This window comes from Danio aesculapii, chromosome 8 (assembly GCF_903798145.1).
Source record: "Danio aesculapii chromosome 8, fDanAes4.1, whole genome shotgun sequence".
Taxonomy (NCBI): Eukaryota; Metazoa; Chordata; class Actinopteri; order Cypriniformes; family Danionidae; genus Danio; species Danio aesculapii.
This window is the reverse complement of record NC_079442.1, coordinates 13,421,060-13,445,212: the sequence shown is the minus strand read 5'-3', so window position 1 is coordinate 13,445,212 and position 24,153 is coordinate 13,421,060. Positions and strand designations below refer to the sequence as shown.

The 24,153-nt window shown below is 39.3% G+C and overlaps 1 protein-coding gene across 1 annotated transcript; it reads left to right on the top strand.

Annotated features, from left to right (window-relative positions):
* Positions 1-587: 587 nt before the first annotated feature.
* sult1st7 (sulfotransferase family 1, cytosolic sulfotransferase 7) lies at positions 588-22,899 on the top strand. Its single transcript, XM_056463256.1, has 9 exons — positions 588-775; positions 2,301-2,439; positions 4,737-4,865; positions 9,646-9,746; positions 18,248-18,374; positions 18,669-18,766; positions 18,849-19,023; positions 19,102-19,247; positions 21,749-22,899. The coding sequence occupies exons 1-8, from the start codon at positions 752-754 to the stop codon at positions 19,212-19,214; spliced, it is 906 nt and encodes a 301-aa protein (XP_056319231.1). The 5' UTR covers positions 588-751; the 3' UTR covers positions 19,215-19,247; positions 21,749-22,899.
* The last annotated feature ends 1,254 nt before the right edge of the window (positions 22,900-24,153 follow it).

Genomic DNA, 24,153 nt, shown 5'->3' with positions numbered 1-24,153 from the left:
ACCATGCATAAAATCTCATTCACATTCATGACATGTCATGTCATGATTATAAAGGTTTCATGACAGTCTTATGAACACCCCTTCAAGTAAAGTGTTACCAAATAACTTCATCCAAAAACAGTAGAAGTGAATATGACCGTAATAATGACAAACAAATTGAAACACTGCAAATGTGAAGAATCATGAATGTGTAAAAGGGTGGGTTTTTATGAAAAACAACTGTTAAAAAGAAAATTGAGAGAGTCAAAGGATTGTGAACAGCCTACAGCCATTGTGTAAATATTACTTAATAATGCAATTCATAAAAAAGGAACCATAGCCTGATTATGAGTGTTTTAAAATGAGTCTCTAATTACAAATACTTGATTTTTAGGAATATGATTACATAATCCAGATTACATATAATCAGCTAATACCCAGCTCTGCTTATGTAAGGATTACATTTGTTTTAGCTCAGCATAAAAACAAAAGCAAATGGAAAGTCCCAAAAGAGAAAGTGTGTACGAGAGAGAGGAATCAAATTTCATCTTTCATTATGAGTGGAAATTTGAATGGCTGAACTTGTATAACCGGTTTTTGAAGCTGAGTGCAAAGTGCAGAAAGAGAGAAAGACAGAGGAGATACACACTTCAGGACAACACGGAATTTAATTGTACACAGAACTGCTGAAAGAAACAGGACAAAGGCAAAGCCAGAATATATATATATATATATTTGGAGATTTGCACACCTACATCACTAATTCAACATAATGGAAATCCCAGACATATCCTCTGTGAGTAAACATTTTTTTCAAAGTTTTTAGCTTATAACTGAAGAAGCAACTTACCTGATTGAAATATGTTTCTGTAGGTTACAGCTGTATAAGAACTCTTAAAAAATTATTTAATAATTACAAGACTGCCATGTTTAAGGGCACTTTACACTCTATTAGGTACACCTGTCCACTTGCTTGTTAAAGCAAATTTCTAATCAGCCAATCACATGGCAGCAACTCAATGCATTTAGACATGTAGACATGGTCAAGATGATCTGCTGCAGTTCAAAATGAGCATCAGAATGGGAAAGAAAGGTGATTTAAGTGTCTTTGAACGTGGCATGGTTGATGGTGCCAGATGGGCTGGTCTGAGTATTTCAGAAACTGCTGATCTACTGGGATTTTCACGCACAATCATCTCTAGGGTTTACAGAGAATGGTCAGAAAAAGAGAAAATATCCAGTGAGCGGCAGTTCTGTGGGCGCAAATGCCTTGTTGATGTAAGAGGTCAGAGGAGAACGGCCAGACTGGTTCGAGCTGATAGGCAACAGTAACTCAAATAACCACTTGTTACAACCGAGGTATGCAGAAGAGCATCTCTGAACACACAACACGTCCAACCTTGAGGCAGATGGGCAACTGCAGCAGAAGACCACACCGGGTGCCACTCCTGTCAGATAAGAACGAGAAACTGAAGCTACAATTTGCATAGGCTCACCAAATTGGACAATAGAAGATTGGAAAAACGTTGCCTGGTCTGATGAGTCTCAATATCTACAGCAGTATTTGGATGGTAGGGTCAGAATTTTGCATCAACAACATGAAAGTATGGATCCATCCTGCCTTGTATCAACGGTTCAGGCTGCTGGTGTAATGGTGTGGGGGATATTTTCTTAGCACACTTTGGGCCCATTAGTACCAATTGAGCATTGTGTCAACACCACAGCCTACCTGAGTATTGTTGCTGACCATGTCCATCTCTTTATGACCACAGTGTACCCATCTTCTGATGGCTACTTCCAGCAGTATAACACACCATGTCATAAAGCGCAAATCATCTCAGACTGGCTTCTTGAACATGACAATGAGTTCACTGTACTCAAATGGCCTCCACAGTCACCAGATCTATATCCAATAGAGCACCTTTGGGATATGGTGGAATGGGAGATTCGCGTCATGAATTGCATCTGCAGCAACTACGTGATTCTATCATGTTAATATGGAGCAAAATCTCTGAGGAATATTTCCAGTACCTTGTTAAATCTATGCCACGAAGGATTAAGGCAGTTCTGAAGACAAAAGTGGGTCCAACCCTGTACTAGTAAGGTGTACCTAATAAAGTGGCTGGTGAGTGTAAGTGAAATAGAAATAGAAATAGAATTATACTCTTAAAGTTACAGCTTGACTCTTCGTGTTTTTTTTCATGTTTTTGCAAGTGTAATCTGAAATTGTACTTGTTAAATGGTTTTGATCTTATTGATGCTTCTATCATTTTGTCCTCTCAGTGCAGTAAAGCTTCATCACTAACAATTTTACACTACAGATTGAATTACACAGTCGACCTAAGATATTTGAATTTGAGGGTATCTCAATGATCGACTTCTTTACTAAAAACTGGGAAAAGGTGAAAAACTTTCAAGCAAGACCTGATGACATTCTAATCGCAACTTACCCCAAAGCAGGTGAGGGAACTGAATTCATTTTTTTGTGTATTATGTGACCACTAAGCTCCTGTTCAAAGATGTGATCAGGTTTTTTGTTTTTAAATAAAGTAAAAATTTTATAAAGCAAGTCTTTATTAGATTGATTAAATTTGACAGACAAAACTTGGGGCCGGTAATGCAGCGCCAGGTGGGACACAAGTGGTTTTTACTTTCAGCGAGGTGCAGGTATCATTTTCACATTTTGCGCATGTTGTTTAAATAGCATATGCGTTTACACTCATTGGAACACCCATATGTTGTGCTGGTCTGAAAAGGATGTTTGGTAAGGTGCATTGTTGTTGTATTGCTATTGTGGTTCAAACTGAAACAGACTGCACTATTAGCTAGTTATACACAGCTTTTTGTTACTGTTTTCATTACATTAGTAATAGGCTGGTCAAAACCCACACACACAATGCTTATTACAAACTCTGGGATGCACAGCAGCACACAAATGTCTTTAAATATGAAAACTTCAAAAATTAAAATGTAAAAGATTATTGTTGTCTATGTAAACATAAAAAGCGCTACCTCCTCCCATGCCTTACCATTAGGTGACTTTAGAAGAATCCAGCTCATTCTGTAGATGGTCTGTATGCGCTTTAACCTTGCACACAAGCGAATCCATTTCCTCACTAGTAAAGCATTCACTTTTTCCGCTTACAAAGTCTGTCATGCAAAGCCCAACTGCTACTCACTCTTAAAGGGAATGGGAGATGAGGCTCTGATTGGTTGCACGTCACACCCAAAACACATCCGTAAGTTTTAGAACATGCGTCGGTGGGGTGGTACGGTGGCTGAGTGGTTAGCACTGTCACCTTATGGAAAGAAGGTCGCTGGTTCGAGACCCACCTGGGCCAGTTGGCATTTCTGTGTGGAGTTTACATGTTCTTCCTGTGTACGTGTGGGTTTCCTCTGGGTGCTCCGGTTATGTGTATGTGAATAGGTGTTTCCCAGTACTGGGTTGTGGCTAGAAGGGCGTCCGCTGCGTAAAACATATGCCAGAGTAGTTGGTGGTTCATTCCACTGTGGCGACCTCTGATTAATAAGGGACTAAGCTGAAGGAAAATGAATGAATGAACATGTGCCGGTCTCTGCGACTGTTTTTCACACATCCTTATAATAGCAAAAGGGGATTCAGACATTCCCTAAGTGCTTCTGCACTTTGACCATGCTTTAGACCAGGGGTGCCCAAACTTGGTCCTAGAGGGCTGGTGTCCTGCAGATTTTGGCTCCAACTTGCCTCAACATATCTGCATAGATGTTTCTAGAATGCCTAGTAAGAGCTTGATTAGCTAGCCCAGGTTTGTCTGATTAAGGTTGGAACTAAACTTTGCAGGAGACCGGCCCTCCAGAACAATACAAAATCTTTGTATATAAATTGCCCTTCACTTGAAGCTTTAATTTGATTTAAGAGTATCACAGCAAAAATATCAAGTAGCACAGTTGTTGTTTTTTAGCTGTAATAAGAAATTGAGCACCAAATCTACACATCTGAAGGATGATATAACATGAGGGTAGTATTGTTTTCACTCAATTAAAAATAAAGAAATCTAAAATTGTTTTTTTTTTTATTTTAATTCACGTTTTCTTTGATGTACTTGTTTAAGTAGAACAGAAAAGTATTCTATCAAGTGTAACCAAACATTTTAAACCTGTAAATCCTGTTATAATTTGCATATATTGTTTTTGTTTCTTGCTTATGTATATACAGTTGAAGTCAGAATTATTAGCCTTCCTGAATATTTTGTTCCCCAACTTCTGGTTAACAGAGAGTTTTACAACACATTTCTAAACATAATAGTTTTAATAACTAATTTCTAATAACTGATATGTTTTATCTTTGCCATGATGACAGTAAATAATATTTTACTAGATATTGTTCAAGATACTAGTATTCAGCTTAAAGTGCAATTTAAAGGCTTTACTATGTTAATTAGTTTACTTAGGGGGGCTAGGGTAATTACGCAAGTCATTGCATAACGATGGTTTGTTCTGTAGACAATCGAGAAAAAAGATAGCTTAAAGGGGCTAATAATATTGACCTTAAAATGGCGTAAAAAATTTCTAGCTGAAATAAAACAAATAAGACTTTCTCTAGAAGAAAAAAATATTGTAGGAAATACTGTGAAAAAACCTTGCTCTGTTAAACATCATTGAATATATTTGAAAAAGAAAAAAATCACACGAGGGCGAGAAATTTTGACTTCAACTGTATATGTTTAAAAAACTACTTCACTGCATGTATTTGTTTCTGCACTCTACTCTTTTTATAGGCACCACTTGGGTTTCTTATATTCTAGACCTTCTGTATTTTGGCAAGGATGATCCAGAGCGCCAGTCAACCCAGCCTATCTATATGAGAGTGCCATTCCTGGAGTCTTGTTTTCCAGGGTTGCCATCAGGTTAGAGGCTACAGTATAATATGTTACTGCTTTATACAATTCTAAAATTACTTATTACTCACTTTTTCACAGTTCAAATATTATAGATTCTGTGTGTTTTCTGACATTTTTGTGATGTGACATTTAAATTCTCTGCTTTGTACAAAATAAATATACATTATATCTGGGTTTCAAAAATCAGAGCCAGCATTCTGTATTCTTTCAGAAATGAAAGCATGTGTGAGGCAAAAGTTCCCCGAGTATATACACTGAAATGCTCTGCTGGCTTCATTCTGTATTAGTGTATTTGAATCCAGGGATTCAGAGTTGACTCTAGCTCTCAAATCCCTTCAATTCTTAGAATAACTGGCAAGGATTTTATTTCTATATTAAAAATTAATTCATTCATTTATATATTTTTGACATGATGCCTTAAATTTCCCTTACACTTTTTGCCTATTTTTTTTTCAGCAAGGGAAAGCTGAAAATTAAATATGGAGAATTAATTAACGAGAAAGCACAGTTGTTGCTGTTTTGCTATTAAATTAGTGTGTTTGTGATAAGCTGGCCAAAAAAACCCACCTACACTTTGCTTATTACACACACAGGGATGCACAGCACCCTTTTTTCTGATAGGGCAACATGGTGGCCCAGTGGCTAGCACTGTTGCCTTACAGCAAGAACATCGCTGGTCCAACCTCCTATCGTGCCAGTTAGCATTTCTGTGCGGAGTTTCCATGTTCTATTGTGTTCGCGTGGGTTTCCCCCAGGTTCCCCAGTTTGCTCCCACCATCCATAAACAAACACCATAGCCAATCGACTAAACCAAATTATCACCCAAGACAACCTTAGTTTACACTTCTCACACGACGACAGCAGGGGAGTTCTCTAGACCTACCTGAGCTCGAACTCCCCTCTCGCCCTTCTAACAGGAGGGAGCCCCGGGCTTGAGGATATTACGAGCTCAGGGCTCTCTCCCGGGACAGCATGCCAATTACGCTTTATTGATTATCAGCTAAGTGTGAACTCAGTGTGAATCAATCTATACTAAGTGTGAATATAAAAAAGGATTAAAATTAAAAGTAAAAGATTATTGTTGTCTACATAAATATAAAAAGTACTACCTCCTCCCATGCCTTCATCTCAGGGGGCTTTCGTGGAATTCGTGCTCATTCTGTAGATAGTCTGCATGTGTTTTAACCTTGCACACTAGCAGATTTCGTCTTTCACTAGTGAAGTGTTTAGTTTTTATGCTTATAATATCCACCATGTAAATAGCAATTAACAATGAAAATTAGGGTGCTTTCACACCTAGACTTTTGTTTCGGAACCTGTCTCATTTGCCCAGTTAGCGCGGTTCATTTGGCATATGTGAATCCAGCAATCGCGTTTGGATACGCGCCAAAACAATCGGTCCGAGATCGCCTAAATGAGGTGGTCTCGGCTCGATTGAAACGAACTCTGGAGCGGATCAATTGTAGTGAGAAAGCGATACGATCTGAGCCCGGCTATATCACAGTGTGTCATGGATATGTCATAGGCATATACTGTATATGGCTATATGAAGAGAGAATTATGATGAGTAGGGCGAGAGGTCATTCCTACCGGTAAATGTGCGTTTTATTTCAAATACAAAAGTGAAAGCATACTGAACTATTAACGAGAGCTGTTTATCCGTTAGGAAAACTGACCGACATGCAGTCTTAGTTTATCTGTTATTTCTCTCTATAATGTAAAACCTTTAATGCATAATTCTTGCCAACTGCTATGTCTGAGAAAGTCTGACCCAGGCATGGGCAAACTCGATCCTCGAGGGCCGGTGTCCCTGCAGAGTTTTGCTCCAACACTAATCAAACACACCTGAACACCATAATTAGTGTCTTCAAGATCACTAGAAAGCTACAAGTAGGTGTGTTTGATTAGGGTTGGTGCAAAACTATGCAGGGACACCGGCCCTCCAGGATCGAGTTTGCCCATCCCTGGTCTAACTTCTGCTCTATATTTGATGACATCTGTGGGTGTCACCATTCAAAATTAAAGTGCAGCTTTTCGCTTATGTCTTATTGCTCATCGTCATTAAAATAAAATAAGGACACATGACAGCTGAGCTGGACTCTGCAAAATAAGCCATGAAACTCTGACCAATGTGTGGAGATTTTACTCGCACATGGCTTGTTTTAGCTATTTTGGTCTATTTAGAAACTTTGCCGTGTGAAAGCGAACCGCACCAAGAACAAAGAGCAACAATGTAACAATTTTAATCTCTGTTTCGGAACAAATGAATCGGTTCACAGGTGTGAAAGCACCCTTAATTAACAGGAAAGAAAATATTCTTGAAAATGAATTCAGTTTTAATTTTAATAGTTAAAATAATATTAAAAATAACATATAGTACATTTAAAAACACATACAGTAGTGCACACTTATTGTTTTATTTATTTTTGATCTGAGTTTTATATAATTTATGGTTATAATGAATTTGGACACAAATTAGCAAATGGAAAGCCAAATGTGAAAGGATTAGAGAACTAGTGAACAAGTGAGCCATTTTGAACACACTTGACAGTCCTGTGCTGGAGTCAACAATAAAAATGTTTATATTTTAGACATGTCAATGCTGGTTAAGCAGAAAATTGTGTACTTAAATCATTCGCCTGTGGCTGTCATATCCATAAACAAAAGGAAGTGGCTTCGGCTACTCAGGTGATGTATGCGTTGCTCCAGCAGCCAGACAATTCAGCCTGAACTTATTTTCAGAATGGTAGCTACTTTGTGCAAATTCATGAAAATTTAAAAAATATATAATATTTAAGAGGAGACATACCTCAAAACCCCACCCCTAACCCTACCCCTCAGTGAGGGATGAGCAATTTGTAATAAAAAATGAGAATGCATTTGCTGTGGGATTGGATTGGAAGCTTAGTTAGATGCAACAATGAGCATGAAGTACTGTAAGAATGGGTTTTTAACTACAGCTGTTCAAACTAGTTCTGCCGAACGACTATAAAGTCAGTACGATGGTGAAACACTGTACATTTCTAGTCAAATCATCCTTCTGCAATCTTAAACCAAAAACAAAAATAAGGGCAGTTATAACAGCTTAAAATGTGGGAGAGCATTGCTAATATTTGATTGTGTTGTATTGCAATATGGAGCAATTGAGCGTTAAGTTAATCAAAAGTAAATCAAAATGACAATAATCATCTATGGCTACAACTGAATTAGTTACAAAATAACTGCATAAAGTGATAAAACATGAAATGATAAAAAACATAAGATATTAATCGTACCTAGTTTATATGTAAAATAAAGTTACCTGAGAGAGAGAAACAAGGGGAGGGAGAGAGAGACAAAGAGCAGTGAGTAGGCCCCAAAGAAAGCCTGATAGCAGTAGAGTCAGAGAAGATAGCCCCCAGAGCAGCAGAGGAAAAGAGGCCTAAGCAGAGTTTACCATATATTTGTATCTTTCTTGATCATGTGACCAAAGCCCAAATACTGAGACATACAAACTGACCAATCAACATGTGACCACATTGTAAAACCCCCAAAGTCCACATATTAACCAGGCCCTGATCTAATCAGTATCTGCCTTTGAAATCTGTATGGACCTTCTTAGTGAAAAACACATTTTGCCATATAAACATGCATATGATAATTTAATTTCCTACATTGTTAGCTATGGACCATTTTAAACAGCAATTGAAAAGAAAGGAACTTTCAAAGTCTACAAGCAAAATGAACAGTGCAAAAGTATTAAGCAAGTCAGTAATAAAACTGTTTACTGGTCATGACAATTATCCTGCTGGAAGTAGCCATCAGATGATGTGTACACTGTGGTCATAAAGAGATGGACATGGTCAGCAACAATACTTAGGTAGGCTGTGGCCTTGACACAATGCTCAATTGTTACTAATGGGCCCAAAGTGTGCCATGAAAATATCTCCCATACCATAACTCCACCACCACCAGCCTGAACCGTTGGTACAAGGCAGGATGAATCCATGCTTCCATGTTGTTGATGCCAAATTTTGACCCGACCATCCGAATGTCGCAGCAGAAATCGAGACTCATCAGACCAGGCAATGTTTTTCCAATCTTCTATTGTCCAATTTTGGTGAGCCTGTGTGAATTGTAGCTTCAGTTTCCTGTTCTTAGCTGGCAGGAGTGGCACCCAGTGTGGTCTTCTGCTGCTATAGCCCATCCGCCCCAAGGCCTTTCCATCAGCTGGAAACAGTCTGGCCATTCTCCTCTGACCTCTGGCATCAACAAGGCATTTGCGCCCACAGAACTGCCGCTCACTGGATATTTTCTAATATTCTGACCATCCTCTGTAAACCTTAGATATGATTGTGCGTGAAAAAATGCTATTGGCTGTTTTTAAAAAGGGGAGGAGCTACTCTACGTCCCACCCTCTCTTCGTTTTTCAGTTGAGATTACGTCAAACATCAAATAAAAATGCACATTTTAAAGCACTTCATGAGACCTTTAAACAGAATCTCATAAGGGTAGCATATACAAGGTGAAAAGCAACGGGCCAAGAACTGAACCTTGTGGTACTCCATATTGTACTTTTTAATAATATTCATTTTTCATTAACTGCTACAACTTTATGATTGTCTGAAAGATAGGTTGGTTACATCTACATGGAAACAAGGCAAAAACAAAGGTTGAAATACATGCATTCATGAAACAAGGAAGAAGGAAAATACATGACACATAAAACCAGGGACATGCAAAGCTGGACTGGAAAGTACACATTCAGTTATGTCAACATTAAAATCACTTTCATTTTCCCTTTCAGGCACGGAACTGGCTGATAACCTGCCAACTTCTCCTCGCCTTATCAAAACTCATTTACCTGTTCAACTTGTTCCCAAGTCCTTCTGGGAGCAGAACTCAAAGGTAACCTGTAAAGTACACATTTTTAACTCCACAATGTGGTGTAGGCGGCAAGTAGCAACTTTATGAATCTGTCTTGGTATTATGTGAATCTTGAACTACCAAACCCAAGTCTATTGTTTAGAAATGTGATTTAAATGAAGGAATATTGAAATAAAATGAATGAATAAAAAGGCATGAAACATTTTAAATAGTAGTTCCATTTAGTTCCCTACAGTCACCTATATAACAGCTTAGCTCAAACAATAAATTGAGGATGTGGTCAGTACAATGAAGTTTGCCACCTCAGCTTGCTACCGATATAGTACCTCAATATTTTGCCTAACCTGCAATTGTTATGATAACCATGTATCATTTTGAATAAAGAAGAGACACCACTGAATAACAAATTGTGCTTAAGCTAAAGTTTGATAAAAAGGCTAAAGTTACGCTGTTTGCCAGAATTATAAATCTCAGTTAGCTTATGCTGGACTTTAGTCCATTACTAACCTAGATGCAGATTTTCAGAAACATTAGCCTTCACTTGATCTACTTAAAGGTGGCATAGAATGAAAATCTGGATATAGGCTGAATGAAAAATGTTTAGTACATTGAAATGACCCTGTGAGCCTCAAACACTGCTTCAGTGACTGTAAAATCCAAGAGGCCAATCGGAACTAGACAACTCTGATTATCCACTGGAGATCATTAATATGCACACCTCAGGCAGAGTTTGATTGGCCACAAAGTTTCGTAATGAGATTATAATAATAATTTCCCTCCTATTTTAAAGTTTATCCTAACAAAAATGAAGTTTATTCAGGTGCATTATTAATATACTTTTAAAGCTAAAAATATGAAAGTAAAAAAAGTTATAGGAAAAGAAAAGAAAGTTTAAAAAATACCACATAAATGTGATTATCTAACACTTAAAACTTTTTACAAATATTTGTTAATTTCAAATGTGTCAAATTTGTGAAATAGATCAACATTTACTCATCAACAACAGCCATGCTATTTTAAAGTGCTGCCTGTCAGCTAAACACAGAATGTATCAACAAAGTCACCTGATCTAAGTATTCACAACAAACAGCAAGTTAAATTTATACCAAGAAATTAAACTCAGTTTCTCAATCTCTCACCACAGCCTCTCAAAAGATTTGCAGCTTTTATTAAAAAATAAATAAATTGAGAAACATTATTTTAATTAATTTGAGAAACACATTGAGTGCATCTTGATGCATTTTGAAATATGTCGCATCCAGTTTATAAATTATAGACAACTGAAACTTGCAGTTTAGTTTAGAACTAGCCTTTAAGCCTTATCTCTTGAACCTGGGAGTATATAATATTATATGTAAACATATATAATAGGTCACTCAATCAAAAGAGTAAAAACAACTACAAACCAAGTATCCTTAGAGTAATTATAAGTTTATGTGTATGTAAATGAACAAGTAGGTCAAACATGCTAAAACTTTTCTGTCAGTGTAAGTCAAGGTTAAGTGCAATAATAAGCATATTTGTCAAAGGTAAACTTAAAAAGTATACTTAATAATAATAAACTTGTTTTTGGATCGAAGTATATTTTATAGAAGTATAGATGCAAAAAATACACATTCTTGTTTGTCAGTTAAAAAGAAGTATATTAATAATACATATGACTACACCTCTTTTCGATAGGTAGTTAACTTTGTTAACAATTCTATTTTGGAAAAAAAATTTTCTGCTAGGTGTATTGAAATTGTTATTAAATTATAGTAACTAATAACTATTAGTGTATTTGGTGTAGTTTAATGTGCTTAATCGGAATAGCTTAAAGTATACTTAGTATAATGCAATGCCCAAATTCAGAGCATGGAACAGTTCACAAACTAATTATTTACAAGGGATTTTTAGTATTAGTATTACAAAGGATTACTACTAGTATACCCATGAGTTCAATTGCAATACAATAAAATAACTCATTGTAGACTACCTGTGCTCTTAAAATGCATTTATCAGCCTGATATCACTGTTATGAAGCGGACAGGAGACAGAGGTAAGGAAACGTTAGGGTGTTTATTAAATGACAACAAGGAGCACATGAAGGATAGCCAGGAGGATCAGGAATGATGTTGGGGTCTTTTCCTCCGTGGCTGGGTAACAGGAATACACGAGGATGGACAGCACACACCAGATACAGCTGACAGAGGATGACACAGACTTGGAAGGACTGGAAGACAGGACGATTCGGGTGGACCAGGAAGACTAGGAGGAATACAAAGAGAACAGGTAAGTAAAGCGTTTGTTTTAGCTGAGGATGACTACGCTGAGTGGTCGCTCAGTTGTCCGCTTTCGTCGAGACGAGCCCGGACAATGAGCGACTGGAGTGCTGTGCTTTTATCTGGTGCTCGTGAATGTGATGCAGCTGTGTGCTCATTAGAAGTCAGGTGATGGTGATCTTCGTGAGTGGGGATCGTGAGAGCCTGACCAATCCGTGACAGTACCCCCCTCCCCAGGGCCCGCTCCTGAGGGCCGACACCTCCGACGCCGTGGTGGTCTCCCTCTGCCTCTAGGCGCTGGGAACTCAGGGTGGCTCTCATGAAACTCCACCATGAGACTAGGATCGAGAATATCAGCTCTGGGAACCCATGTCCTTTCTTCGGGGCCGTACCCTTCCCAGTCCACCAGGTACTCCAACTGGCCACCACGACGTCGGGAACGCAAGATCTCCTTCACTGCGTAGACGGCTCCTTCTTCTAGGAGCAGTGGAGGAGGGGGTTCCTCTTCGTGGTCAGGCTCTGTGGAGGGAAGAACAGGATCGTGATAGGGTTTCAGGAGTGATACGTGGAATGTAGGGTGAATACGGTAGTGAGAGGGTAATTGTAGTTTGTAGGTGACGGGGTTAACCTGTTCCACGATGGTGAAGGGACCAACAAATCGGGGACTTAACTTGCGAGAGGGCAGTCGCATGCGTATGTCCCGGGTGGATAGCCACACCTTTTGTCCGGGTGTGTATCTGGGTTCTTCAGACCTTCTTCTATCGGCGGTTACCTTGCTTCGACGGACTGCCCTCTGCAGATGTTGATGAGCCTCGTCCCAGACTCTCTCGCTCTCCCGGAACCAGTGATCCACTGCGGGGACATCAGATGGTTCGCCATCCCAGGGAAAGAGCGGTGGTTGGAAGCCCAGGATGCACTGGAATGGCGTGAGTCCGGTGGAGGGTTGCCGCAGTGAATTTTGGGCATATTCTGCCCAGCCCAAATACTGGCTCCAGGAGCTCTGGTGACCACTGCAGAAGGTCCTCAGGAACCGTCCCACCTCCTGAATCTTCCTCTCTGTCTGCCCGTTGGTTTGGGGATGATATCCAGAAGAGAGGCTGACGGCCACACCTAGGAGCTTGAAGAAGGCTTTCCATAGACGTGAGATGAACTGTGGACCTCTGTCCGACACAATATCTTCTGGAATACCAAATGACCTGAAGACTTGATTAAAGATATTGTCGGCTGTTTCAAAGGCTGTGGGAAGACCTTTCAGAGGGATTAGTTTGACAAACTTTGAGAATCTATCTACGATGACTAGAATACAGGTATTACCTTCTGACGAGGGGAGGTCAGTGATAAAGTCCACTCCTAGGTGTGACCAGGGACGGTTCGGAATCGGCAAGGGATGGAGCTTTCCAGCGGGTAGATGACGTGGGCTCTTGGATTGGGCACAGTCCTTACAGCCCTGAACATATTGCCTCACATCCCTTGCCATGTTTGGCCACCAGAATCGTTGGGATACTAGCGAGAGAGTATTGTTGATCCCTGGATGTCCAGTGCCTAGCGAGGTATGTAAGGAGTGGATCAGATCTACCCGGTGTTCAGGTGGTATGAACTGCCGATGAGGAGGGCATCCCGGCGGAGCAGGGGCTTCCGGAGTGGCAACGACTGGAGGAGCGTTCCAGGTGATCGGACAAATGGAGATGTGTTCGGGAAGAATCTTCGTTGGGAGTTCTTCATGATCGTGATGCTCGTGTAAACGAGAGAGAGCGTCTGCTCTTAGATTCTTGGGTCCTGGACGATAGGAAATGGAGAAATCAAAACGTGAGAAGAAAAGTGACCATCTGGCTTGACGTGGACATAGTCTCTTGGCCTCTTTGATATATTGGAGGTTTTTGTGATCTGTGATCACCTGGAACGGATGTTTGGCTCCCTCCAACCAGTGACGCCACTCCTCCAAGGCTAGCTTGATTGCTAGAAGCTCCCTGTCTCCTATGCTGTAATTCTGCTCCGCCGGGCTCAACTTCCGAGAGAAATAGGCACAGGGATGCAGTCGGGGCGGTGTATCATGATGTTGGGATAATACTGCCCCGACGCCGGTGGTGGATGCGTCCACTTCCACCACGAAAGGAAGATTTGGGTCAGGATGAGTCAGGAGTGGGGCCCTTGTGAACTCCTTCTTAAGAAGGCGGAAGGCTGCGGCTGCTTCTTTGGTCCACTCCAGTCCTTTGGGTTTACCCTTGAGGAGATTAGTGAGAGGTGATGTAATCCTGCTGTAGTCCTTGATAAACCGTCTATAAAAGTTAGCAAACCCAAGAAACCTCTGGAGCTCCTTAATGGAAGTGGGTTCTGACCAGGATAGAACAGCCTCAATTTTCTTCCCATCCATACGTATACCGGTTTGGTCAATGATGTATCCCAAGAAATGAATCGACTTCTGGTGGAATGAGCATTTCTCCGCTTTGAGGTAGAGGTGATGTTCTCTCAATGTGTGTAGGACCTCCGCAACGTGTTGGCGATGTTCGGCCTCACTCCGGGAGTAAATGAGGATGTCATCTATGTACACTATTACAAAGTGGTGAAGAAACTCCCGGAGGACTTCATGAATGAAGTTTTGGAATACGGAGGGGGCGTTGACCAGACCGTAAGGCATGACCTCATATTCATAGTGGCCAGTAGGGGTCACGAATGCTGTCTTCCATTGGTCCCCCTCACGTATTCTTATCAGATTATACGCGCTGCGGAGGTCCAATTTAGTGAAGACTTTAGCTTCTCGGAGCTGTTCCAAAGCGGCTGGTACCAGAGGAAGGGGATATCGGTATTTTACTGTACCGTTATTTAGGACCCTGTAGTCGATGCATGGACGCAGCCCTCCGTCCTTCTTGGCCACAAAGAAGAAGCTTGAGGCGGCTGGTGATTTTGAGTGACGTATGTACCCCTGACTCAGAGCCTCCCTTATGTAATCTTCCATTGCCTGATTCTCTGGAAGCGAGAGCGGGTAGATCCTACCTCTTGGCAACTGGGCATCTGGAACTAGGTCGATCGCGCAGTCCCATGGCCGATGCGGCGGTAGCTGGGAAGCTCTCTTGGGGCAGAAGACATCATGAAAGGAGCTGTACTCCTTAGGAATGTGGATAGACTGCTTCTCAGGAGGACTCTCGACCGATGTTGTAAACAAAGAAATGGGGTTCCGACCTTGAAGAGGGAGATTTGGAAAACAGGTAGGTGTACATCCAGATCCCCATTTCTTTATCTCTCCTGTGCCCCAAGAGATGATGGGATCGTGCTTCACCAGCCACGGGCGCCCTAGAATGATGTCCATATTTGCACCCTCCAGAACCAGAAATTGAATCCTCTCTTGATGTAACAACCCCACTTGAAGAAGGATGTCTTCGCATTGTCGATGGATACGGGTCGAAGATCGAGTGCACTGGGTTATCGGTTGTATCTGGTATATATGCGAGGACGCCTCAGTACGTAGGTGGAGTTGACGACAGAGGGATTGGGAGATGAAGTTCCCTGCTGACCCGGAGTCGATGAGGGCTGTGACAAGGAGAGAAATAGAGGCAGTAGTTATTTGTACGGTGGTAGTAAGTGGTTTACATTGTTCAATATTCGTACTGAATACACTCACTGAAGTCCGAATGGGACGAAGGGGACACTCCATACGGGTGTGTCCACTGACACCGCAGTATAGACACAGACCCCGGGTCAGCCTCCTCTGTCGTTCCGCTGATGTCAGTCTTCCAGACTCTATTATCATGGGTTCTGGTTCTGGAGAGGCTGTTGACTCAGGCGATTGGAGGAGTGCAGACGAGGGGGTGATGGTGTCCTGTTGATAGGAACGGAGACGATCGGAACATCGGAGAGAATGTTGGATGAATCTCTCCAGACCCATAGTATCATCTAATGTGGCCAGCTGGATTCGGAGAGTGGGTTCCAAGCCGAGCCGGTACGTGGTCAACAACGATCTCTCATTCCATCCACTTGCAGCTGCTAGAGTGCGAAACCGGAGAGCATATTCCTGTGTAGATAGAGTACCTTGCTTTAGATGATACAGCTGCTCTCCAGCGGCTACTTCCCCATCAGAACGTCCAAACACCTCTTTGAATACTCCGTGAAGGTAGTGATGGAATTCATGACCGGCCCGGCTTGGTTCCAGATCGTCTCAGCCCATTTAAGTGCAGGCCCAGAGAGTAGTGATACGATGTAGGCGATCTTTGACTTATCTGTGGGATATAGCGAAGGTTGCATTTCGAATATGAGGGAACATTGTAACAGAAAACCATTGCACTCCCCCGCTCCGCCTGAGTAGGGCGCTGGTCGGGCCATGGGACTGGAAGGAAGGGCCGAAGAAGAAACTGTGGAGGCGGAAGTGCTCGGTGCTGGTGGTGCGTTGGAAAGTGGAGCTGGTGGCTGTAGAATCCGCTTCAACTGGTCCACCAGCTCTTGAAAGTGATCGGGGGTGCTCATGTTGTCGTCGTTATTGGTCCGGGCTTCTGTTATGAAGCGGACAGGAGACAGAGGTAAGGAAACGTTAGGGTGTTTATTAAATGACAACAAGGAGCACATGAAGGATAGCCAGGAGGATCAGGAATGATGTTGGGGTCTTTTCCTCCGTGGCTGGGTAACAGGAATACACGAGGATGGACAGCACACACCAGATACAGCTGACAGAGGATGACACAGACTTGGAAGGACTGGAAGACAGGACGATTCGGGTGGACCAGGAAGACTAGGAGGAATACAAAGAGAACAGGTAAGTAAAGCGTTTGTTTTAGCTGAGGATGACTACGCTGAGTGGTCGCTCAGTTGTCCGCTTTCGTCGAGACGAGCCCGGACAATGAGCGACTGGAGTGCTGTGCTTTTATCTGGTGCTCGTGAATGTGATGCAGCTGTGTGCTCATTAGAAGTCAGGTGATGGTGATCTTCGTGAGTGGGGATCGTGAGAGCCTGACCAATCCGTGACAATCACAAACAAAGGTTAATATTTTACGTTTTGTTGGTTTGGTGGTTAATTCTTACAAATTCATACGTTCAAGTTATTCATACGTTCAAGTTAGAGTCTAGTATAATGTTAATGGTTTTCATGTGTTTACATCGATGAACATGGCCAGGGTGTAAATACACAGTACAGTTATAAGCTAGCTACATTATATCATTATGATAACATAATATATGCCTTCAATGATTTCCTGAAGATAAATACCAAAAAATAACATAACTAGAATAACTACAGAAGTACAAGCTCGCGATGACATATAATGACGTGTGCAGATGCTGTAGTGCTGTGCCATTTCTTAGGGGTAAAGTTGAAGCCCTTCACCTTCACACTCTGTTTCTAGAGAGGGAAGTGGTAGGGGTAAAAAAATAGAATTGGGGTTGGGCCCAAAAATGGGCCAATTCAGTCCCAAGAGGTTTTCTAGTATACTTCTAGTACATAGATGTTAATATGTGAAGCTTACTTAAAATAATATTCTACAGTACATTACATAAGTAAACTGAATAAAAACTTGAAGTATACTTTTGTGGAAGGATTTCTTTTTATAGAAACAGAAATGTGGATTCTAAACTTATTCAGCACACAAAGAGGCATAAGGTCTGTTTAATTACATCACTTGCTGAGTTTTGCTGTGTATGTCATGAAATAAACAAAGCTATAAAGGAATTGGCTTCAAATAGGGTATTAGTGTAGCGGTGATGTGATGCTGACAACATAGTGAGGATAAAACCAGAGATGGTCAAGCAAGCAATGGTCAAAACAGGAACAAACAAATGTATATGGGCAATACAGTCGGCATCGTATTAACAGGCAGATGGTCACAAAACAGGCGGCTTACAGGGATAATCAAATAAAACAAGGCAAGGTCTAACACGGAAAGCAGGACAAGGGAAAATGCATTGTAATGCTCACTATACAGCTAACATGACTCAGCCACAAAGTGTGTGTTTGTGCTGCTTATGTAGTGCAGTAAAGCAGCTGTGGGAGTCTAATCAGTGGAGACTTGGAGCAGGTGTGTGTGTGTTGCATGACTGAATAGGTAGTCCATGAAATGGCGGATTTGTAGTTTGTATGAGTGTGAGTGTTTACCAGCAATCTCTGGTTGTTAGATTGCTGGTGATCGTGACAATTAGAATGGGGAGTTCACATGCTAGTTTACATGTCCTTTAAAACTGAGGAGAATAAATGTGATTAATATCAGACAAAATATTATATACTAATTTATCATTTGTATAATAAAGAGATTGGGATATTTCCTTTTTGTCCACTCATTCCAGGTGGTGTATGTAGCTCGGAACGCAAAAGACAATGTGGTTTCCTATTTTCATTTTGACCGAATGAACCATGGACAGCCTGAACCAGGAGACTGGGACACCTTCCTGAAAGCTTTTTTGGAAGGAAAGAGTAAGTAGCATAATATTTGAAAATAATATATAATAATATAGTAAAAATTATAATATTTGAAAATGAAATGAAATCCTATTAGATACAATGAGCATAACTGAAAAAATCTACTGGATATGTGGATATCATTAAACAACTAAATTTGGAGAGGAAAAATAATAAAGTTATTATCTCTACATCAACAAAACATGTACATTGTCTTGTAAACCGGTTGAAAAAAATCTATGAAATATTGTACTGTGTGCATTATTCTAAATATTCACCACTGATTTATTGTTTCTATTTTGCACATAGGGGTGTTTGGTCCTTGGTTCGACCATGTCAGTGGATGGTGGGAGAAAAAAAACACATATCCTAACTTACACTACATGTTCTATGAGGATATGGCGAAAGTAAGTTCAGTACATAACAACCTCTTTAAGAAGCATAAAATCTAAATGAATGTTTAATGTGTATTTTCAATGGCTTGCTCAGGACATTAATGGCGAAGTAGAACGTTTGTGCGCTTTCTTGAAATTGTCACGGTCAGATGAAGAGAAGGAGAAAATAATAAATGGCGTTCAGTTTGATGCCATGAAACAGAACAAGATGACCAACTACTCCACTATCCCAACAATGGATTTCAAGATCTCGCCGTTCATGCGGAAAGGTTAATACAACACTAATTACATTTATACTTTTGAATTCTGTCCTTTCATTTACTTTGATTTCCTTTTTGTTTGTGTAGGTAAAGTTGGAGACTGGAAAAATCACTTTACCGTGGCACAGAATGAACAGTTCGATGAGGACTACAAACAGAAGATGAAGAATCCCACTCTCAATTTCCAAACTGAGATTTAATACTTCTGCGTGATTATTTAACCAGGATTATGTGTATGAATTTTCTATATATTTCAAATGATAAAAATGGTTCCAATGATAAAACAAGTGTCCATTTCATCCCACATGAAAAAATTGTAATTTATTGTAAATATTTTATCGTTTTTGAACCATACTATAGTACAGTGTTTCTCAACCACGTTCCTGGAGGACCACCAGTTCTGCACATTTTCCTTGTCTCCTTAACAATACACACCAGATTTAGATCATCAACTCATTAGCCGAGACTAAAAGACCTGTAATGAGTGTGACAGACAAAGGAGATATCCAAAACATGCAGTGTTGGTGGTCCACCAGCAACGTGGTTAAGACACACTGCTTAGTAAATACTTGAATGAATCTGTTCTACAGTTTCTGTGCTAATAACAACTATAGTAATATAAACAAATTACCTAATTCACTAGGTTTTCTACAACTATAGGGTTTATTATGCCACAATTCACCACAGTTAACTGTAGGAAAATATACCACTACATTTATTACAACAGTTAATACTGTATTTTGCTGTAGCACTTATTACAAAGCGCTGAAAATACTATAATATATACAACATAGTACATTTTACTATATTATGGTTCAATAACATTTTAGTATACTAAAAGTTACTATAGTACTTTTTCATGGGGGAATATGCAACAAAAACAACTATAAGCAATAAATTGACTGATTTCTGAAATAAAAGTTGAACTTGAACTTTACTATTTTCTGCCATGTCCAATAGATGTTGTTTCACAGATCTTACACACAGGTTTTTCTTTCCCAGCTGTTTACATTCACAGTGATATACAACACACACATATATATATGTATATGTGTGTGTGTGTGTGTGTGTGTGTGTGTGTGTGTGTGTGTGTGTGTGTGTGTGTGTGTGTGTGTGTGTGTGTGTTATAAATATATATATATACAAGTGCCTTAGTGTCCCACCAGTGACGATATACAGCCATATTGCACTGCTACTCATGTGATATTGCGTTTACACAACAGTTTGACAGCATAATTGTGTGTATAAAAAAGAAAATCAAACACAGAGAGTCTCAAAAACCCTTGTGTAAGAGGAACTACTTTCTTCAGCCATTCAAACACATCTCCAGCTGACCGTCAGAACAGCGGAAACCATTGCCACTTCACCAACGTCACTTTAAAACTAGCATTTGTATGATTTTCTGGCGTAATGTCTAAAATAATGACAAAACAGGTGATTTATTAAGAAAAAAATGACAAAGACAGCTTATGTAAATGGTTATAGACACAAAACTCTCACCATGCGAGTTCACTTTCTTATCGACTGTCAAATACAAGCAAAGTTACATCTAAAACACACAAAAACACATTAAAATAATGTTGTATTTCATTGTGATTGTAAACAGTTTGGAAAGAAAAATCTGTATGTAAGAGCTGTGAAACAGCATCTATTGGACATGGCAACAATAGTAAATTTCAAGTTTCTAACCAAAGTGCAAGTATAAAATACAACAGAATAAACAGAAGTAAAACCAAAAAGAAGAAGAAAATGGGTTTAATCTCATATAAAGTGAAAGTCATTGTAATGTGAACTAGTACGCTGTTCCAGGAGATAGGACCTAGATCCCGGTCTTTAAGCAGATTTTTGGGATTTGAGAAAATTTGCCCTTCGCTCTTAAGCTTGCTAGAGAGTAGGAGTGTAGAGGTGAAGTAAATCAGACAGAAAAGGATGAGCTAAGTTGTTAATGATATACAGTGCTCAGCATATATGAGTACACCCCCCACAAATGTCTCATTTAAATTAATATTTTATATAGGATGCTTTACAATATTATATTTTTGTATATACATCAGATTAGTCAGTACTGAAGCCAAATCTGGAACTAATCAAACAATATAATTTACAATAATGGTTTAAAAATTAGTGGTGCCAAATTTTTATGTTAGGGAAAAATATTAAATACAAAATTCAAAAATAGCAAAAATCAAGAGGGAATAAAATATATACAATTTAAAAAACATGTTCTGTGACTGAAATATTATTTTAATAAATATATCTGTTTAATAAATCTGTTTTGTTCAAATGCAGCAATATTTATTACCCATATTCACTGAGAAATGGATATTGGATATACATTCAAAATCAGGTGTACTCATTTATACTGAGCATTGTTTATAACAAGATTTTATACAAAAAAGACATTTTTGAGAGATAGAAACTGCAGATAGTTCTCACAGAACATTGTTTTTAAATAAAAAAAAACAAGTAAAAAAGCATGCCATTGGTTTAACTGTGAAAACAGATCCCATGTACCTAAAGATATGGCCCAAGGGAAGAAGATAAAGAGAGAAAAGAGCAGGACCTAGGATAGAACCCTTAAACTCCATGTTGACAAAAAACTAAAGCATTCACATGTATGTAAATGGAAAAAATGTCAGGACTACTATCAAAAGGATTTATTTGGAGTTCAGAAACAATGATTAATAATAATCAAGTATTTGGACAACTACCCCCTATTGATCTTATTCTTCAGGTACAAGCGGGCACCGCCATTGGAATCTTTTTGGCTCGAGACTTCTGTTCTCATTCATTTACATTGATTTTTAGACGTTAAAACAGCTCCTTATGCTGCTTGATGTTTCAAACTGATATTTTCTTATTATATTATTCTAATTTGTATAGTCATGAACACACTTGTTTGTAGAGCAAGTCATTTGACCGTTTTCGTCCGTTTATTTTTACTAGTCATTTCTCCCATAGGCAACTGAATAGGAAGTTCTAAAACAATCGAGAGCACTTCTTCATCGCAGAACAAGGTCAATACACACCCACAATACATGTGATTTTTATTTAGAGTATTATTGGTTGAACATCCTAAAATTTTCAAATGACAGTGGAAAACACTGGATTACCATCATCTCAAAGCGATCAGATCAGATGTCCTGTTGCTGTGTTCCTGCAGCTCCCCCAACAGCTCAAAACTGTGGCTGAGAATCACTGTCCTGTAGCAAAACTGCATGCAGTAATAAGTCAAATACACCTCCTTTAAATCTGCTCTTATTCACCTGGTCTAAATCTGTGTGATGTGTTATAGGTTACAGTTTATTTTTGAAGTTACAAATTGAAACATACATAGCCTAAATTAGCTAGTGCACATAGCTAGTGCACCTGACGGTTGTTTAAGTTTTTACATATTTATAGTTACATGTTTAAGGTTTTACATGTTTATAATATTCTGATAAATTATTTTGACTATCGTTTAATTAATTATTGGTGCTATGATCAACTGAATTACACCTGCTGTCTACAGGTTACAACACAAAGTGATGTTCTTCAATATTTAAAGATGCCATGGATAGACATAGCTGAATATAGTCAATTGGAACAAAACACAATAATATGCACACCCCAGGTGCCATTTCATTGGTCACAGCATTTCCTAATGAGATTAATGTGCCTTTACTAAATAAGTGCTGGGATATATCTGATAGACAGCAGCTGCGCTTCTTTTTTGTTGCTTTTAAGCTTGTTTTAATATGTCTTTAATCGTTTTAATCATCAGTTTTTATTTCTTGTGCTCATTGTGTGATTCCTTTATGATTCATTATCTCGTTTGTGTAAAGCACTTTGAATTGCCATTGTGTATAAAATGTGCTATATAAATAAACTTGCCTTACCACAATATTTCTTTTCTTTTTTTTAAATAATTTTTAGTTTTCTAATGTAGTAGGCTATTATACTAATTGTACATGGGACTTTTATTCTGAAAATAAGACGGCATTATAGCGCTCTAACAGTAACGCAACCAGGCATGGAGTAGCTCATTTAATCTCAGCTCGATGTGAGAATGCAAAATTCGGGAAAGACAGATTCTAAATTTATTCAGTGACCCCAAACAGGCTTAAGTTCTGTATAACTGTCCTTTGTCAGTTTAACATGTATATTGTGAAATTTAAGGCAACAAAAACATCTAGACTGCAGAATATGTGTTTATCACTTGGCTCTTACTATGATTTTTCAGAGGTTGACATTTAAACCCGCCTGTTTTTATAGAAGTTAAAACCATATAATACAATTCTAAATACATCTCTAGCGTACCTTTTTGCAAGTATAACTATAATTTAGCCTGTTTTTCATCCAAAACACAAGTCAGAATGAGCAAACTTTCATTTAATTACAATTACTCACTCTCTTTAACTAAAACCTCTCTACCTCTTCAGTTGTAAAGACTATCAAGGAATCTACAAATTTTGTTAAAACATTTTTGGACAACTAAAGAATGAATATTTTGCTGCGGAATTTTTGCACTTAACTAAGCTTCATACCTACTATATACCTAGTCTTGTCGTTGATCTCAGTTGTAAGAGCAACAAATAATAACTTGACTTCTAATTGATCTTTTCAAAAAGTGGCAGAAGGTAGATTTTTCCAATGAATAATCTGTTGACCTCCATCCCAATCATCACAAATACTGCAGAAGACCTATTGGAACCCATATGGACCCAAGTTTCTCACAAAAATCAGTCAAGTTTGGTGAAGGAAAAATCATGGTTTGGGGTTACATTCAGTATGGGGCGTGCGAGAGATCTGCAGAGTGGATGGCAACATCAACAGCCTGAGGTATCAAGACATTTGTGCAGCCCATTACATTACAAACCACAGGAGAGGGCACATTCTTCAGTAAGATATTGCCTCCACATCAAAGTTCCTGAAAGCAAAGAAAGTCAAGGTGCTCCTGGATTGGCCAGCCCAGTAATCAGAAATGAATATTATTGAGCATGTCTGGGGTATTGAAGATGAATCCAAAGAATCTTGATGAACTCTGGGAGTCCTGCAAGAACGCTTTCTTTGCCATTCCAGATGACTTTAGTAATAAGTTATTTGGGTCATTGCAGAGTTGTATGGATGCAGTCCTCTAAGCTCATAAAAGTTATACAC

Bases quoted from the DNA above. Each gene is read 5' to 3' on its own strand.
- sult1st7 (XM_056463256.1), top strand. From the start codon at position 752: ATGGAAATCCCAGACATATCCTCT. The intron at 4,866-9,645 runs GTTAGAGGCTAC...TTTCCCTTTCAG, and splicing joins TTTTCCAGGGTTGCCATCAG to GCACGGAACTGGCTGATAAC. The intron at 19,024-19,101 runs GTTAATACAACA...TTGTTTGTGTAG, and splicing joins CTCGCCGTTCATGCGGAAAG to GTAAAGTTGGAGACTGGAAA.